This window comes from Oncorhynchus nerka, linkage group LG7 (assembly GCF_034236695.1).
Source record: "Oncorhynchus nerka isolate Pitt River linkage group LG7, Oner_Uvic_2.0, whole genome shotgun sequence".
NCBI lineage: Eukaryota > Metazoa > Chordata > Actinopteri > Salmoniformes > Salmonidae > Oncorhynchus > Oncorhynchus nerka.
Genome location: NC_088402.1, coordinates 2,424,969 through 2,443,626, shown reverse-complemented (window position 1 = coordinate 2,443,626; position 18,658 = coordinate 2,424,969). Strand labels below are relative to the sequence as shown.

At 52.9% G+C, this 18,658-nt stretch overlaps 1 protein-coding gene across 1 annotated transcript in view; it reads left to right on the top strand.

Moving 5' to 3' along the window:
• LOC115132666 (transmembrane protein 64-like) overlaps nucleotides 1–15,407 on the top strand; it is a 44,565-nt gene extending 29,158 nt beyond the window's left edge. The window contains exons 2-3 of the mRNA XM_065020114.1: nucleotides 7,255–7,410; nucleotides 15,219–15,407. Coding sequence (XP_064876186.1) covers nucleotides 7,255–7,410; nucleotides 15,219–15,407 — 345 coding nt within the window. The remainder of the gene's footprint in view (nucleotides 1–7,254; nucleotides 7,411–15,218) is intronic.
• Nucleotides 15,408–18,658: the final 3,251 nt, after the last annotated feature.

Here is an 18,658-nt window from a genome sequence, read left to right as displayed (position 1 = left end):
CCCTACCCACAGCTTCTATACACGCCCTGCCCTGCCCACAGCCTCTATACACACCCTGCCCTACCCACAGCCTCTATACACGCCCTACCCACAGCCTCTATACACGCCCTACCCACAGCCTCTATACACGCCCCCTCTCCCTACCCACAGCCTCTATACACGCCCTGCCCACAGCCTCTATACACGCCCTGCCCACAGCCTCTATACACACGCCCTGCCCACAGCCTCTATACACGCCCCCTACCCACAGCCTCTATACACGCCCTGCCCTGCCCACAGCCTCTATACACGCCCTCCTACCCACAGCCTCTATACACGCCTCCCCTACCCACAGCCTCTATACACGCCCTACCCACAGCCTCTATACACGCCTCCCTGCCCACAGCCTCTATACACGCCTGCCTGCCCACAGCCTCTATACACGCCCTCCTACCCACAGCCTCTATACACGCCCCTGCCCACAGCCTCTATACACGCCCTCCCTACCCACAGCCTCTATACACGCCCTGCCCACAGCCTCTATACACGCCCTGCCCTGCCCACAGCCTCTATACACGCCCTGCCCACAGCCTCTATACACGCCCTGCCCACAGCCTCTATACACGCCCCTGCCCACAGCCTCTATACACGCCCCTGCCCACAGCCTCTATACACGCCCCTGCCCACAGCCTCTATACACGCCCTGCCCACAGCCTCTATACACGCCCTCCCCTACCCACAGCCTCTATACACGCCCTTCCCTACCCACAGCCTCTATACACGCCCTGCCCACAGCCTCTATACACGCCCTGCCCACAGCCTCTATACGCCCCCCACAGCCTCTATACACGCCCTACCCACAGCCTCTATACACGCCCCTGCCCACAGCCTCTATACACGCCCTGCCCACAGCCTCTATACACGCCCTACCCACAGCCTCTATACACGCCTCTGCCCACAGCCTCTATACACGCCCTGCCCACAGCCTCTATACACGCCCTGCCCCAGCCCACAGCCCCTATACACGCCTCCCTCCCCTACCCACAGCCTCTATACACGCCCTCCCTACCCACAGCCTCTATACGCCCTGCCCTGCCCACAGCCCTATACACGCCTCTTCCGCCTACCCACAGCCTCTATACACGCCCTGCCCACAGCCTCACACACGCCCTCCTGCCCACAGCCTCTATACACGCCTCCCAACCCACAGCCTCTATACACGCCCTTTCCTACCCACAGCCTCTATACACGCCTGCCCACAGCCTCTATACACACCCTCCCACCCACAGCCTCTCTATACACGCCTCTATACACCCTGCCCACAGCCTCTATACACGCCCTTCTATACACGCCTACCCACAGCCTCTATACACGCCCTCCCTGCCCACAGCCTCTATACACGCCCTGCCCACAGCCTCTATACACGCCCTCCCACCCAGCCTCTATACACGCCTCCCCTACCCACAGCCTCTATACACGCCCTCCCCACAGCCTCTATACACGCCCTCCCTACCCACAGCCTCTATACACGCCTCCCTACCCACAGCCTCTATACACGCCCTGCCCTGCCCACAGCCTCTATACACGCCCTGCCCACAGCCTCTATACACGCCCTACCCACAGCCTCTATACACGCCCCCTGCCCACAGCCTCTATACACGCCTGCCCTGCCCACAGCCTCTATACACGCCTCCCTACCCACAGCCTCTATACACGCCTCCCTACCCACAGCCTCTATACACGCCTCCCTGCCCACAGCCTCTATACACGCCCTCCCTGCCCACAGCCTCTATACACGCCTGCCCACAGCCTCTATACACGCCCTGCCCACAGCCTCTATACACGCCCTCCCCTGCCCACAGCCTCTATACACGCTCCCTGCCCACAGCCTCTATACACGCCCTGCCCACAGCCTCTATACACGCCTCTCCCCCTGCCCACAGCCTCTATACACGCCCCCTACCCACAGCCTCTATACACGCCCTGCCCTGCCCACAGCCTCTATACACGCCCTCCCCTACCCACAGCCTCTATACACGCCCTACCCACAGCCTCTATACACGCCCTCCCTACCCACAGCCTCTATACACGCCCTCCCAACCCACAGCCTCTATACACGCCTTCCCTACCCACAGCCTCTATACACGCCCTCCCAACCCACAGCCTCTATACACGCCCTCCCTACCCACAGCCTCTATACACGCCCCTACCCACAGCCTCTATACACACCCTACCCACAGCCTCTATACACGCCCTGCCCACAGCCTCTATACACGCCCTGCCCACAGCCTCTATACACGCCCTGCCCACAGCCTCTATACACGCCCTGCCCTGCCCACAGCCTCTATACACGCCTGCCCTGCAGCCTCTATACACGCCTGCCCACAGCCTCTACACGCCCTGCCCACAGCCTCTACACGCCCTGCCCTGCCCACAGCCTCTATACACGCCCTATCCACAGCCTCAATACACGCCCTGCCCACAGCCTCTATACACGCCCTGCCCACAACCTCAATACACGCCCTGCCCACAGCCTCTATACACGCCCTACCCACAGCCTCAATACACGCCCTGCCCACAGCCTCTACACGCCCTGCCCTGCCCACAGTCTCTATACACGCCCTACCCACATCCTCAATACACGCCCTGCCCACAGCCTCTATACACGCCCTACCCACAGCCTCTATACACGCCCTCCCTACCCACAGCCTCTATACACGCCCTGCACACAGCCTCTATACACGCCCACCCACAGCCTCTATACACGCCCTGCCCACAGCCTCTATACACGCCTCCCTGCCCACAGCCTCTATACACGCCCTGCCCACAGCCTCTATACACGCCCCTACCCACAGCCTCTATACACGCCCTGCCCACAGCCTCTATACAGCTCCTACCCACAGCCTCTATACAGCTCCTACCCACAGCCTCTATACACGCCCTGCCCACAGCCTCTATACACGCCCTCCCTACCCACAGCCTCTATACAGCTCCTACCCACAGCCTCTATACACGCCCTGCCCACAGCCTCTATACACACCCTTCCCTACCCACAGCCTCTATACACACCCTTCCCTACCCACAGCCTCTATACACGCCCTGCCCACAGCCTCTATACACGCCTTCCCTACCCACAGCCTCTATACACGCCCTTCCCTGCCCACAGCCTCTATACACGCCCTGCCCACAGCCTCTATACACGCCCTTCCCTACCCACAGCCTCTATACACGCCCTGCCCACAGCCTCTATACACGCCTTCCCTACCCACAGCCTCTATACACACCCTGCCCTACCCACAGCCTCTATACACGCCCTGCCCACAGCCTCTATACACGCCCTCCCTGCCCACAGCCTCTATACACGCCTCCCTGCCCACAGCCTCTATACACGCCCTCCCCTACCCACAGCCTCTATACACGCCCTGCCCACAGCCTCTATACACGCCCCTGCCCACAGCCTCTATACACGCCCTGCCCACAGCCTCTATACACGCCTTCCCTACCCACAGCCTCTATACACGCCCTGCCCACAGCCTCTATACACGCCCTGCCCACAGCCTCTATACAGCTCCTACCCACAGCCTCTATACACGCCCTGCCCACAGCCTCTATACACACCCTTCCCTACCCACAGCCTCTATACACACCCTTCCCTACCCACAGCCTCTATACACGCCCTGCTGCCCACAGCCTCTATACACGCCTTCCTACCCACAGCCTCTATACACGCCTTCCTGCCCACAGCCTCTATACACGCCCTGCCCACAGCCTCTATACACGCCCTTCCCTACCCACAGCCTCTATACACGCCCTTCCCTACCCACAGCCTCTATACACGCCCTTCCCTACCCACAGCCTCTATACACACCCTGCCCACAGCCTCTATACACGCCCTGCCCTACCCACAGCCTCTATACACACCCTGCCCTACCCACAGCCTCTATACACGCCCTGCCCTACCCACAGCCTCTATACACGCCCTGCCCACAGCCTCTATACACGCCCTCCCTGCCCACAGCCTCTATACACGCCCTCCCCTACCCACAGCCTCTATACACGCCCTGCCCACAGCCTCTATACACGCCCTGCCCACAGCCTCTATACACGCCCTGCCCACAGCCTCTATACACGCCCTGCCCACAGCCTCTATACACGCCCTGCCCACAGCCTCTATACAGCTCCTACCCACAGCCTCTATACAGCTCCTACCCACAGCCTCTATACACGCCCTGCCCACAGCCTCTATACAGCTCCTACCCACAGCCTCTATACACGCCCTGCCCACAGCCTCTATACACACCCTTCCCTACCCACATTCTCTATACACGCCCTTCCCTACCCACAGCCTCTATACACGCCCTTCCCTACCCACAGCCTCTATACACACCCTTCCCTACCCACAGCCTCTATACACACCTCCCTACCCACAGCCTCTATACACGCCCTGCCCTACCACAGCCTCTATACACGCCCTGCCCACAGCCTCTATACACGCCCTGCCCACAGCCTCTATACACGCCTTCCCTGCCCACAGCCTCTATACACGCCCCCTGCCCACAGCCTCTATACACGCCCCTACCCACAGCCTCTATACACGCCCTGCCCACAGCCTCTATACACGCCCTTCCCTACCCACAGCCTCTATACACGCCCTGCCCACAGCCTCTATACACGCCCTGCCCACAGCCTCTATACACGCCCTGCCCACAGCCTCTATACACACCCTTCCCTACCCACAGCCTCTATACACACCCTGCCCTACCCACAGCCTCTATACACGCCCTCCCTACCCACAGCCTCTATACACACCCTTCCCTACCCACAGCCTCTATACACACCCTTCCCTACCCACAGCCTCTATACACGCCCTTCCCCTACCCACAGCCTCTATACACGCCCTGCCCACCCACAGCCTCTATACACACCCTGCCCTGCCCACAGCCTCTATACACGCCTTTCCCTACCCACAGCCTCTATACACGCCCTTCCCTACCCACAGCCTCTATACACACCCTGCCCACAGCCTCTATACACGCCCTTCCCTACCCACAGCCTCTATACACGCCCTCCCTACCCACAGCCTCTATACACGCCCTGCCCACAGCCTCTATACACGCCCTGCCCACAGCCTCTATACACGCCTTCCCTGCCCACAGCCTCTATACACGCCTTCCCTACCCACAGCCTCTATACACGCCCTTCCCTACCCACAGCCTCTATACACGCCCTGCCCACAGCCTCTATACACGCCCTGCCCACATCCTCTATACACACCCTGCCCTACCCACAGCCTCTATACACGCCCTTCCCTACCCACAGCCTCTATACACACCCTGCCCTACCCACAGCCTCTATACACGCCCTGCCCACATGTTTTCCCTACACAGTGCGCAGCTTTCATAGGGAATATGGTGCCATTGGGACGCAGTAGGAACCGACAGATGCCTGGGTGGAAAGTCCACACACCGTGCGTTTTGCTTCGCTTAGCACAAGATGACTGGGGGATTTGATATCTGCTGCACAGTGACATTCACAGCAGTGGACTAACGTGAAAGAACCACTGTCTTCAGGACAGACTCCATGCTGTGGGCCCCTCCCTCAGGGTGCAACCCTTTCAAGGAGAAACGTGGACGTAGGCCAGTCTAGCATGAATGTATATAGCCTGTGGAAGTGCTTTGTTTCTGTGCATTGAAACAACAAGACGTTTCTCTCTACCTCTCTCGCTCTCTCTGCCTCTCTCTGCCTCTGCCTCTGCCTCTCTCTCTGCCTCTGCCTCTCTCTCTGCCTCTGCCTCTCTCTCTGCCTCTGCCTCTCTCTCTGCCTCTGCCTCTCTCTCTGCCTCTCTCTCTGCCTCTGCCTCTCTCTCTGCCTCTCTCTCTGTCTCTCTCTCTCTCTGCCTCTCTCTCTCTGTCTGTCTCTCTGTCTGCCTCTCTCTCTGCCTCTCTCTCTGTCTCTGCCTCTCTCTCTGTCTCTCTCTCTCTGCTCTCTCTCTCTGCCTCTCTCTGCCTCTCTCTCCTCTCTGCCTCTCTCTCTGCCTCTCTCTCTGCCTCTCTCTCTGCCTGCCTCTCTCTCTCTCTGCCTCTCTCTCTGCCTCTCTCTCTCTCTCTCTCTCTCTCTCTCTCTGTCTGCCTCTCTCTCTCTCTGTCTGCCTCTCTGTCTGCTCTCTCTCTCTCTCTGTCTGCCTGTCTGCTCTCTGTCTGTCTCTGTCTGCCTCTCTCTCTCTGTCTCTGTGTCTGCCTCTCTCTGTCTCTGTCTCTCTCTCTCTGTCTCTCTCTCTCTCTCTGCCTCTCTCTCTCTCTCTCTCTGCCTCTCTCTCTCTCTCTCTCTCTCTCTCTCTCTCTGTCTGCCTCTCTCTGTCTGTGCCTCTCTCTCTCTCTGCATCTGCCTCTCTCTCTGTGCATCTGCCTCTCTCTCTCTCTCTGCCTCTCTCTCTCTCTCTGCCTCTCTCTCTGTCTGCCTCTCTCTCTGTCTGCCTCTCTCTCTGTCTGCCTCTCTCTCTGCCTCTCTCTCTCTGTCTGCCTCTCTCTCTGTCTGCCTCTCTCTCTCTGTCTGCCTCTCTCTGTCTCTGTCTGCCTCTCTCTGTCTCTGTCTGCCTCTCTCTGCCTCTGCCTCTCTCTGTCTCTGTCTCTCTCTGTCTCTGTCTCTGTCTCTCTCTCTGTCTCTCTCTCTCTCTGCCTCTCTCTCTCTGCCTCTCTCTCTCTCTCTCTTTACCTCCCCTTCTTCCTTACCCCCACCACCAGTATCTGCTAGGCTAGTCATAATATATGCATTCTGTCTGTACCAAGGTCATATCTGGAGGCTCATGTTATCCTTCCTGGGACGTTCTAGGCCAAGGGGACTGAAACACATGTTTCTATTTGGGCAGTTGTTCTATTGAGTAATCTAGTGATAAGAGATTAGTTAAGAGACTTAGCATAGAGGATACAGCGCTTCACTAGTCTGTAGGAGAAACAATCAACCTGTTATCTGAAGGGGAATCACCTTTTCATCCGAGGTTGATTGTTTCACCTACAGACTAGCATCTTGTCCAGGGGGGTGATATTGTACATGAAGCTGCCTCAAGCTACAGAAACAGGAAATGGGGCTCCTTCCCCTGGAGGTGGGGCTCCTTCCCCTGGAGGTGGGGCTCCTTCCCCTGGAGGTGGGGCTCCTTCCCCTGGAGGTGGGGCTCCTTCCCCTGGAGGTAGGGCTCCTTCCCCTGGAGGTAGGGCTCCTTCCCCTGGAGGCCGTTCTGGGACAAGACTAACTGTGACTTTCAATATCTCTTCCTTTCAGATCACAGACGTGTCGTTGCCAAACTACCTGGTGGCGTCGTCAGTCGGCCTGCTGCCCACGCAGCTCCTAAACTCCTACCTGGGCACCACGCTGCGCACCATGGAGGACGTCATCGCAGAACAGAGCATCAGCGGATACCTGGTCTTCAGTCTACAGGTGAGTCAGAACAGAGCATCAGAGGATACCTTGTCTTCAGTCTACAGGTGAGTCAGAGGATACCTTGTCTACAGGTGAGTCAGAACAGAGCATCAGCGGATACCTGGTCTTCAGTCTACAGGTGAGTCAGAACAGAGCATCAGTGGATACCTGGTCTTCAGTCTACAGGTGAGTCAGAACAGAGCATCAGAGGATACCTTGTCTTCAGTCTACAGGTGAGTCAGAACAGAGCGTCAGTGGATACCTTGTCTTCAGTCTACAGGTGAGTCAGAGGATACCTGGTCTTCAGTCTACAGGTGAGTCAGAACAGAGCATCAGAGGATACCTGGTCTTCAGTCTACAGGTGAGTCAGAACAGAGCATCAGTGGATACCTGGTCTTCAGTCTACAGGTGAGTCAGAACAGAGCATCAGAGGATACCTTGTCTTCAGTCTACAGGTGAGTCAGAGGATACCTGGTCTTCAGTCTACAGGTGAGTCAGAACAGAGCATCAGAGGATACCTTGTCTTCAGTCTACAGGTGCGTCAGAGGATACTTTGTCTACAGGTGAAAAATAATTATCAGTAATAATACAATGGGATTTCTACTTAGTGCTTTTCAAATCCCCCAGAGGCGTCGGGTGAGTTAGAGGCGTCGGGTGAGTTAGAGGCCTCGGGTGAGTTACAGAGGCAGCCCGTCAGACTAAAACAGCACCTTCAGAACGTGTCGCATCCCTTCACTCTTTCCACATGTGGTTGTGCTACAGCCTGAATTTAAAATAGATTCCAATCAGACTTTGACCCCATAATGTCAAAATGTAATTATGTTTTTAGAATTTTTTACAAATTAATTAAAAATGTTAAGCTGAAATGGGTTGAAGACTTATATTTTTTTAATGTATGGCTAGTCTAAATAATTTCAGCGGTAAAAATGTGCTTTAAAAGATGGCATAATGAGTTGCATGGACTTACTCTGTGTGCAATAATGGTGTTTTTAATGTCGTTTTTTTTTTGCTCCTTTTTCTCCCCAATTTCGTGGTTTCCAATTGGTAGTTACAGTCTTGTCCCATCGCTGCAACTCCCCTACGGACTCGGGAGAGGTGAAGGTCAAGAGCCATGCGTCCTCCGAAACACGACCCCGCCAAGCCACACTGCTTCTTGACACACTGCTCGCTTAACCCGGAAGCCAGACGCACCAATGTGTCGGAGGAAACACCATAAAAATGGTGACCGTGTCACCGTTCATGCTCCCGGCCCGCTACGGGAGTCGCTAGAGCGAGAAGGGACAAGGACATCCCTGCCTTGCCAAACCCTACCCTAACCCGAACGATCCTGGGCCAATTGTGCCTCGCCTCATGGGTCTCCCGGTCGCGGCCAGCTGCGACTCCGGATCGAATCCGGATCTGTAGTGACGCCTCAAGCACTGCAGTGCTTTAGACCGCTACGCCACTCGGGAGGCCTCAATAATAGTGTTTAATATGATTTTTTGAATGGCTACCTCATCTATGTACCCAACACATACAATGATCTGTAATGTCCTTCAGTTGAGCAATGCATTTCAAACCCAGATTCAACCACAACGACCAGGGAGGTTTTCCAATGCCTCGCAAAGAAGGGCTCCTATTGGTAGATGGGTACAAATTAAAAACAGACATTGAATATCCCTTTGAGCATGGTGAAGTTATTAATTACACTTTGGATGGTGTGTCAATACACCCAGTCACTACAAAGATACAGGCGTCCTTCCTAACTCAGTTACCGGAGAGGAAGGAAACTGCTCAGGGATTTCACCCTGAGGTCAATGGTGACTTTAAAACCGTTACTGAGTTTAATGGCTGTGATAGGAGAAAACTGAGGATGGATCAACAACATTGTAGTTACTCCACAATACTAACCTAAATGACCGGAAAGAAAGGAAGTCTACAGAATATTCCAACACATCCTGTTTGCAACTAACTTTTTGTCCTTTAATACAAGTGTTGTGTTTGGTGCAAATCCAATACAACTCATTTCTGAGTAACACTCTCCATATTTTCAAGCATAGTGGTGGCTGCATCATGTTATTGGTATGCTTCTAATCATTTAAGGACTGGGGAGTTTTTCAGGATAAGAAAAGAAAGAGTGGAGCTAAGCACAGGCAAAATCCTAGAAAACCTGGTTCATTCTGCTTTCCACCAGACACTGGGAGATGAATTCACCTTTCAGCAGGACAATAACCTGGTTCAGTCTGCTTTCCACCAGACACTGGGAGATGAATTCACCTTTCAGCAGGACAATAACCTGGTTCAGTCTGCTTTCCATCAGACACTGGGAGATGAATTCACCTTTCAGCAGGACAATAACCTGGTTCAGTCTGCTTTCCACCAGACACTGGGAGATGAATTCACCTTTCAGCAGGACAATAACCTGGTTCAGTCTGCTTTCCACCAGACACTGGGAGATTAATTCACCTTTCAGCAGGACAATAACCTGGTTCAGTCTGCTTTCCACCAGACACTGGGAGATGAATTCACCTTTCAGCAGGACAATAACCTGGTTCAGTCTGCTTTCCACCAGACACTGGGAGATGAATTCACCTTTCAGCAGGACAATAACCTGGTTCAGTCTGCTTTCCACCAGACACTGGGAGATGAATTCACCTTTCAGCAGGACAATAACCTGGTTCAATCTGCTTTCCACCAGACACTGGGAGATGAATTCACCTTTCAGCAGGACAAATAACCTGGTTCAGTCTGCTTTCCACCAGACACTGGGAGATGAATTCACCTTTCAGCAGGACAATAACCTGGTTCAGTCTGCTTTCCACCAGACACTGGGAGATGAATTCACCTTTCAGCAGGACAATAACCTGGTTCAGTCTGCTTTCCACCAGACACTGGGAGATGAATTCACCTTTCAGCAGGACAATAACCTGGTTCAGTCTGCTTTCCACCAGACACTGGGAGATGAATTCACCTTTCAGCAGGACAATAACCTGGTTCAGTCTGCTTTCCACCAGACACTGGGAGATGAATTCACCTTTCAGCAGGACAATAACCTGGTTCAGTCTGCTTTCCACCAGACACTGGGAGATGAATTCACCTTTCAGCAGGACAATAACCTGGTTCAGTCTGCTTTCCACCAGACACTGGGAGATGAAGTCACCTTTCAGCAGGACAATAACCTGGTTCAGTCTGCTTTCCACCAGACACTGGGAGATGAAGTCACCTTTCAGCAGGACAATAACCTGGTTCAGTCTGCTTTCCACCAGACACTGGGAGATGAATTCACCTTTCAGCAGGACAATAACCTGGTTCAGTCTGCTTTCCACCAGACACTGGGAGATGAATTCACCTTTCAGCAGGACAATAACCTGGTTCAGTCTGCTTTCCACCAGACACTGGGAGATGAAGTCACCTTTCAGCAGGACAATAACCTGGTTCAGTCTGCTTTCCACCAGACACTGGGAGATGAAGTCACCTTTCAGCAGGACAATAACCTGGTTCAGTCTGCTTTCCACCAGACACTGGGAGATGAAGTCACCTTTCAGCAGGACAATAACCTGGTTCAGTCTGCTTTCCACCAGACACTGGGAGATGAAGTCACCTTTCAGCAGGACAATAACCTGGTTCAGTCTGCTTTCCACCAGACACTGGGAGATGAATTCACCTTTCAGCAGGACAATAACCTGGTTCAGTCTGCTTTCCACCAGACACTGGGAGATGAATTCACCTTTCAGCAGGACAATAACCTGGTTCAGTCTGCTTTCCACCAGACACTGGGAGATGAATTCACCTTTCAGCAGGACAATAACCTGGTTCAGTCTGCTTTCCACCAGACACTGGGAGATGAATTCACCTTTCAGCAGGACAATAACCTGGTTCAGTCTGCTTTCCACCAGACACTGGGAGATGAATTCACCTTTCAGCAGGACAATAACCTGGTTCAGTCTGCTTTCCACCAGACACTGGGAGATGAAGTCACCTTTCAGCAGGACAATAACCTGGTTCAGTCTGCTTTCCACCAGACACTGGGAGATGAAGTCACCTTTCAGCAGGACAATAACCTGGTTCAGTCTGCTTTCCACCAGACACTGGGAGATGAATTCACCTTTCAGCAGGACAATAACCTGGTTCAGTCTGCTTTCCACCAGACACTGGGAGATGAATTCACCTTTCAGCAGGACAATAACCTGGTTCAGTCTGCTTTCCACCAGACACTGGGAGATGAAGTCACCTTTCAGCAGGACAATAACCTGGTTCAGTCTGCTTTCCACCAGACACTGGGAGATGAAGTCACCTTTCAGCAGGACAATAACCTGGTTCAGTCTGCTTTCCACCAGACACTGGGAGATGAAGTCACCTTTCAGCAGGACAATAACCTGGTTCAGTCTGCTTTCCACCAGACACTGGGAGATGAAGTCACCTTTCAGCAGGACAATAACCTGGTTCAGTCTGCTTTCCACCAGACACTGGGAGATGAATTCACCTTTCAGCAGGACAATAACCTGGTTCAGTCTGCTTTCCACCAGACACTGGGAGATGAATTCACCTTTCAGCAGGACAATAACCTGGTTCAGTCTGCTTTCCACCAGACACTGGGAGATGAAGTCACCTTTCAGCAGGACAATAACCTGGTTCAGTCTGCTTTCCACCAGACACTGGGAGATGAAGTCACCTTTCAGCAGGACAATAACCTGGTTCAGTCTGCTTTCCACCAGACACTGGGAGATGAATTCACCTTTCAGCAGGACAATAACCTGGTTCAGTCTGCTTTCCACCAGACACTGGGAGATGAAGTCACCTTTCAGCAGGACAATAACCTGGTTCAGTCTGCTTTCCACCAGACACTGGGAGATGAATTCACCTTTCAGCAGGACAATAACCTGGTTCAGTCTGCTTTCCACCAGACACTGGGAGATGAATTCACCTTTCAGCAGGACAATAACCTGGTTCAGTCTGCTTTCCACCAGACACTGGGAGATGAATTCACCTTTCAGCAGGACAATAACCTGGTTCAGTCTGCTTTCCACCAGACACTGGGAGATGAATTCACCTTTCAGCAGGACAATAACCTGGTTCAGTCTGCTTTCCACCAGACACTGGGAGATGAATTCACCTTTCAGCAGGACAATAACCTGGTTCAGTCTGCTTTCCACCAGACACTGGGAGATGAATTCACCTTTCAGCAGGACAATAACCTGGTTCAGTCTGCTTTCCACCAGACACTGGGAGATGAAGTCACCTTTCAGCAGGACAATAACCTGGTTCAGTCTGCTTTCCACCAGACACTGGGAGATGAAGTCACCTTTCAGCAGGACAATAACCTGGTTCAGTCTGCTTTCCACCAGACACTGGGAGATGAATTCACCTTTCAGCAGGACAATAACCTGGTTCAGTCTGCTTTCCACCAGACACTGGGAGATGAATTCACCTTTCAGCAGGACAATAACCTGGTTCAGTCTGCTTTCCACCAGACACTGGGAGATGAAGTCACCTTTCAGCAGGACAATAACCTGGTTCAGTCTGCTTTCCACCAGACACTGGGAGATGAAGTCACCTTTCAGCAGGACAATAACCTGGTTCAGTCTGCTTTCCACCAGACACTGGGAGATGAAGTCACCTTTCAGCAGGACAATAACCTGGTTCAGTCTGCTTTCCACCAGACACTGGGAGATGAAGTCACCTTTCAGCAGGACAATAACCTGGTTCAGTCTGCTTTCCACCAGACACTGGGAGATGAATTCACCTTTCAGCAGGACAATAACCTGGTTCAGTCTGCTTTCCACCAGACACTGGGAGATGAAGTCACCTTTCAGCAGGACAAATAACCTTTAATCAAACACAAGATCAAATCTACACTGGAGTTGCTTACCAAGAAGACAGTGAATGAGTGGCCTAGTTAGATATTTTTTAAGTAGATTTAAGACAAAACTGGTAAGACCTGAAAATGGTTGTCTAGCGATGATCAGTAAACCAATTTTGATAGAGCTTGAAGATTATTTTAGAACAATGGGCAAATGTTGCACATTCCAGGTGTGGATGGCTTGTAGAGACTTACCCAGAAAGACTCACATCTCTTAGAGACTTACCCAGAAAGACTCACATCTCTTAGAGACTTACCCAGAAAGACTCACATCTCTTAGAGACTTACCCAGAAAGACTCACATCTCTTAGAGACTTACCCAGAAAGACTCACAGCTGTAATCACTCTTAGAGACTTAACCAGAAAGACTCACAGCTGTAATCACTCTTAGAGACTTACCCAGAAAGACTCACAGCTGTAAATACTCTTAGAGACTTACCCAGACAGACTCACATCTGTAATCACTCTTAGAGACTTACCCAGTAAGACTCACAGCTGTAATCACTCTTAGAGACTTACCCAGAAAGACTCACAGCTGTAAATACTCTTAGAGACTTACCCAGTAAGACTCACAGCTGTAATCGCTCTTAGAGACTTACCCAGAAAGACTCACATCTCCTAGAGACTTACCCAGAAAGACTCACAGCTGTAATCACTATTAGAGACTCACCCAGAAAGACACACAGCTACAATCACCGCCAAACGTGCTTCTACCAAGTATTGACTCAGGGGTGTAAATACTTGTGTAAATGAGATATTTCTGTATTTCATTTTCTATACATTTTGCAAACATGTCAAACTTTTTCACTGTGGTATTGTGTGTAGATGGATGAAGGGGGGACAACTGTTTCATCCATTTTGAATTCAGGCTGTAACACAACAAAATGTGGAATGAGTCGAGGGGGATGAATTCGTTCTGACGGCATTGTAGCACATTTATCTTCAGTCTGCAGCTGAGCCAGGGGTCTGTCCCTAGGGGCCAGTGGCCTCGACGCAGATTAAACCCCAGACGCAGATTAAACCTAGTCCTGGACTCAAGTACTGTATACTCACTAGATATTCTCAATTGAACGTGCCTCTTAGTCCAGGACCAGGCTTTATCTGTGTCCTGAAAACCGTCAACACTGCCCCCAAACACCTTTTTGTTTGTTTGTTTAGAAAGCCAGTTCTTGGTTCTTCAGGTCAGACACCTTTTTGTACCTTTTTTTTCATGAGAACATTCGATGAAGAACAACATGTCCATCAGCAACTAGACCCATAGGCAGCTACTGTAGCAGAAACAGAACATTTCTGGATAAGAGCGTCTGCTAAAATGACTTAAATGTAAATTTTGGATGGATGAAGAAATTAAACCTTTCATTGATCCTCATCAGTACAGGATCTTCTGACAGGTAGCTTGCCTCATCCTCTCTCAGATCCTCAGTAGGGATCTTCTGACAGGTAGCTTGCCTCATCCTCTCTCAGATCCTCAGTAGGGATCTTCTGACAGGTAGCTTGCCTCATCCTCTCTCAGATCCTCAGTAGGGATCTTCTGACAGGTAGCTTGCCTCATCCTCTCTCAGATCCTCAGTAGGGATCTTCTGACAGGTAGCTTGCCTCGTCCTCTCTCAGATCCTCAGTAGGGATCTTCTGACAGGTAGCTTGCCTCGTCCTCTCTCAGATCCTCAGTAGGGATCTTCTGACAGGTAGCTTGCCTCATCCTCTCTCAGATCCTCAGTAGGGATCTTCTGACAGGTAGCTTGCCTCGTCCTCTCTCAGATCCTCAGTAGGGATCTTCTGACAGGTAGATTGCCTCATCCTCTCTCAGATCCTCAGTAGGGATCTTCTGACAGGTAGCTTGCCTCATCCTCTCTCAGATCCTCATCAGTATAGGCCTCATGTTCTACAGTAATTACATGGTTCTAAATAGTTTTGTCCTCGATGGTTCTCTCTCCCTCCTCTCATCATTAGTGGTTCTAAAACACGGTTCTGTTTCCCTCTCTCTCAGATCATCATCAGTATAGGTCTGATGTTCTACGTGGTCCATCGGGCCCAGGTGGAGCTGAATGCGGCCATCGCTGCCTGTCAGATGGAGCTGAAGACATCACACATGAACGGCACTTCCACCAATCACAGCGGCTTCACGTACTGCAGCAAGAGGGCGTCGGCCGGGGGTGGGATCATCAACGTGGTCTGATAAATGTCTCAAAACCCTGATTGGACGACTGGGATCGAACTGAACACTGATTGGCCAGTGTAGCATTTGTGATATCTGATAGGAGTGCCTTCCACGGTGAGGAGTCTGGAGTGAGGAGGACCTGCCAAATAGGGATGCTGATTGTGTGAATCTATGGGGCTTGTAGGTGCAGCTGAGGGGTGCCAGGTGTTTAGTAGTCAGGTACAGTGGTGTTCTCTTCACGGACTTACGCTTTGAACACACCGACAGCGCCATTGCATTTTGGAACACCAGAATGACATTGCATTTCCAATGAAACGGCGTTGTGCAGCATTGCGTTAGAGGCAGTTGCAGTTCGTTCTGTGTGGTGCAGATGTTGGATTTATCGAAGGTACGAGTCAAACTGTATGAGTAGACGGCTTGACAGAAATGGGTGCAGAAGGTGAATGTTAAACTGTTGTTACACTCATATCTAGATGATGCTGTCGGTGTGTTGGAAGAGTTAACCGGAGTTCTCTATACAACACAGCTCACCATTCAGATCTCCGAGACCAATGGCTTCTCTTCTACAGTGTGAGACCAGGGGCCAATGGCTTCTCTTCTACAGTGTGGGACCAGGGGCCATTGGCTTCTCTTCTACAGTGTGGGACTAGGGGGCAATGGCTTCTCTTCTACAGTGTGGGACTAGGGGCCAATGGCTTCTCTTCTACAGTGTGGGACCAGGGGCCATTGGCTTCTCTTCTACAGTGTGGGACTAGGGACCAATGGCTTCTCTTCTACAGTGTGGGACCAGGGGCCAATGGCTTCTCTTCTACAGTGTGGGACCAGGGGCCATTGGCTTCTCTTCTACAGTGTGGGACTAGGGGCCAATGGCTTCTCTTCTACAGTGTGGGACCAGGGGCCAATGGCTTCTCTTCTACAGTGTGGGACCAGGGGCCAGTGGCTTCTCTTCTACAGTGTGGGACTAGGGACCAATGGCTTCTCTTCTACAGTGTGGGACTAGGGACCAATGGCTTCTCTTCTACAGTGTGGGACCAGGGGCCATTGGCTTCTCTTCTACAGTGTGGGACCAGGGGCCATTGGCTTCTCTTCTACAGTGTGGGACCAGGGGCCAATGGCTTCTCTTCTACAGTGTGGGACCAGGGGCCAATGGCTTCTCTTCTACAGTGTGGGACCAGGGGCCAATGGCTTCTCTTCTACAGTGTGGGACCAGGGGCCAGTGGCTTCTCTTCTACAGTGTGGGACTAGGGGCCAATGGCTTCTCTTCTACAGTGTGGGACCAGGAGCCAGTGGCTTCTCTTCTACAGTGTGGGACCAGGGGCCAATGGCTTCTCTTCTACAGTGTGGGGCCAATGGCTTCTCTTCTACAGTGTGGGACCAGGGGCCAGTGGCTTCTCTTCTACAGTGTGGGACCAGGGGCCAATGGCTTCTCTTCTACAGTGTGAGACCAGGGGCCAATGGCTTCTCTTCTACAGTGTGGGACCAGGGGCCAATGGCTTCTCTTCTACAGTGTGGGACCAGGGGCCAGTGGCTTCTCTTCTACAGTGTGGGACCAGGGGCCAATGGCTTCTCTTCTAGTGTGGGACCAGGGGCCATGGCTTCTCTTCTACAGTGTGGGACCAGGGGCCAATGGCTTCTCTTCTACAGTGTGGGACCAGGGGCCAGTGGCTTGGCTTCTCTTCTACAGTGTGGGACCAGGGGCCAATGGCTTCTCTTCTACAGTGTGGGACCAGGGGCCAGTGGCTTCTCTTCTACCAGGGGCCAGTGGCTTCTCTTCTACAGTGTGGGACCAGGGGCCAGTGGCTTCTCTTCTACAGTGTGGGACCAGGGGCCAGTGGCTTCTTCTACAGTGTGGGACCAGGGGCCAATGGCTTCTCTTCTACAGTGTGGGACCAGGGGCCAGTGGCTTCTCTTCTACAGTGTGGGACCAGGGGCCAATGGCTTCTCTTCTACAGTGTGGGACCAGGGGCCAATGTGGGACCAGGGGCCAGTGGCTTCTCTTCTACAGTGTGGGACCAGGGGCCAGTGGCTTCTCTTCTACAGTGTGGGACCAGTGTGGGACCAGGGGCCAATGGCTTCTCTTCTACAGGGGGACCAGGGGCCAATGGCTTCTCTTCTACAGTGTGGGACCAGGGGCCAATGGCTTCTCTTCTACAGTGTGGGACCAGGGGCCAATGGCTTCTCTTCTACAGTGTGGGACCAGGGGCCAATGGCTTCTCTTCTACAGTGTGGGACCAGGGGCCAATGGCTTCTCTTCTACAGTGTGGGACCAGGGGCCAATGGCTTCTCTTCTACAGTGTGGGACCAGGGGCCACCAGGGGCCAATGGCTTCTCTTCTACAGTGTGGGACCAGGGGCCAATGGCTTCTCTTCTACAGTGTGGGACCAGGGGCCAATGGCTTCTCTTCTACAGTGTGGGACCAGGGGCCAATGGCTTCTCTTCTACAGTGTGGGACCAGGGGCCAATGGCTTCTCTTCTACAGTGTGGGACCAGGGGCCAATGGCTTCTCTTCTACAGTGTGGGACCAGGGGCCATTGGCTTCTCTTCTACAGTGTGGGACCAGGGGCCAATGGCTTCTCTTCTACAGGGGCCAATGGCTGGGACCAGGGGCCAATGGCTTCTCTTCTACAGTGTGGGACCAGGGGCCAATGGCTTCTCTTCACAGTGTGGGACCAGGGGCCAATGGCTTCTCTTCTACAGTGTGGGACCAGGGGCCAATGGCTTCTCTTCTACAGTGTGGGACCAGGGGCCAGTGGCTTCTCTTCTACAGTGTGGGACTAGGGGCCAATGGCTTCTCTTCTACAGTGGCTTCTCTTCTACAGTGGACCAGGGGCCAATGGCTTCTCTTCTACAGTGTGGGACCAGGGGCCAATGGCTTCTCTTCTACAGTGTGGGACAGGGGCCAATGGCTTCTCTTCTACAGTGTGGGACCAGGGCCAATGGCTTCTCTTCTAGGGGGACCAGGGCCATGGCTTCTCTTCTACAGTGTGGGACCAGGGGCCAATGGCTTCTCTTCTACAGTGTGGGACCAGTGTGGGACCAGGGGCCAGTGGCTTCTCTTCTACAGTGTGGGACCAGTGGGGACCAGGGGCCAATGGCTTCTCTTCTACAGTGTGGGACCAGGGGCCACCAGGGGGGGCCAGTGGCTTCTCTTCTACAGTGTGGGACCAGGGGCCAGTGGCTTCTCTTCTACAGTGTGGGACCAGGGGCCAGTGGCTTCTCTTCTACAGTGTGGGACCAGGGGCCAATGGCTTCTCTTCTACAGTGTGGGA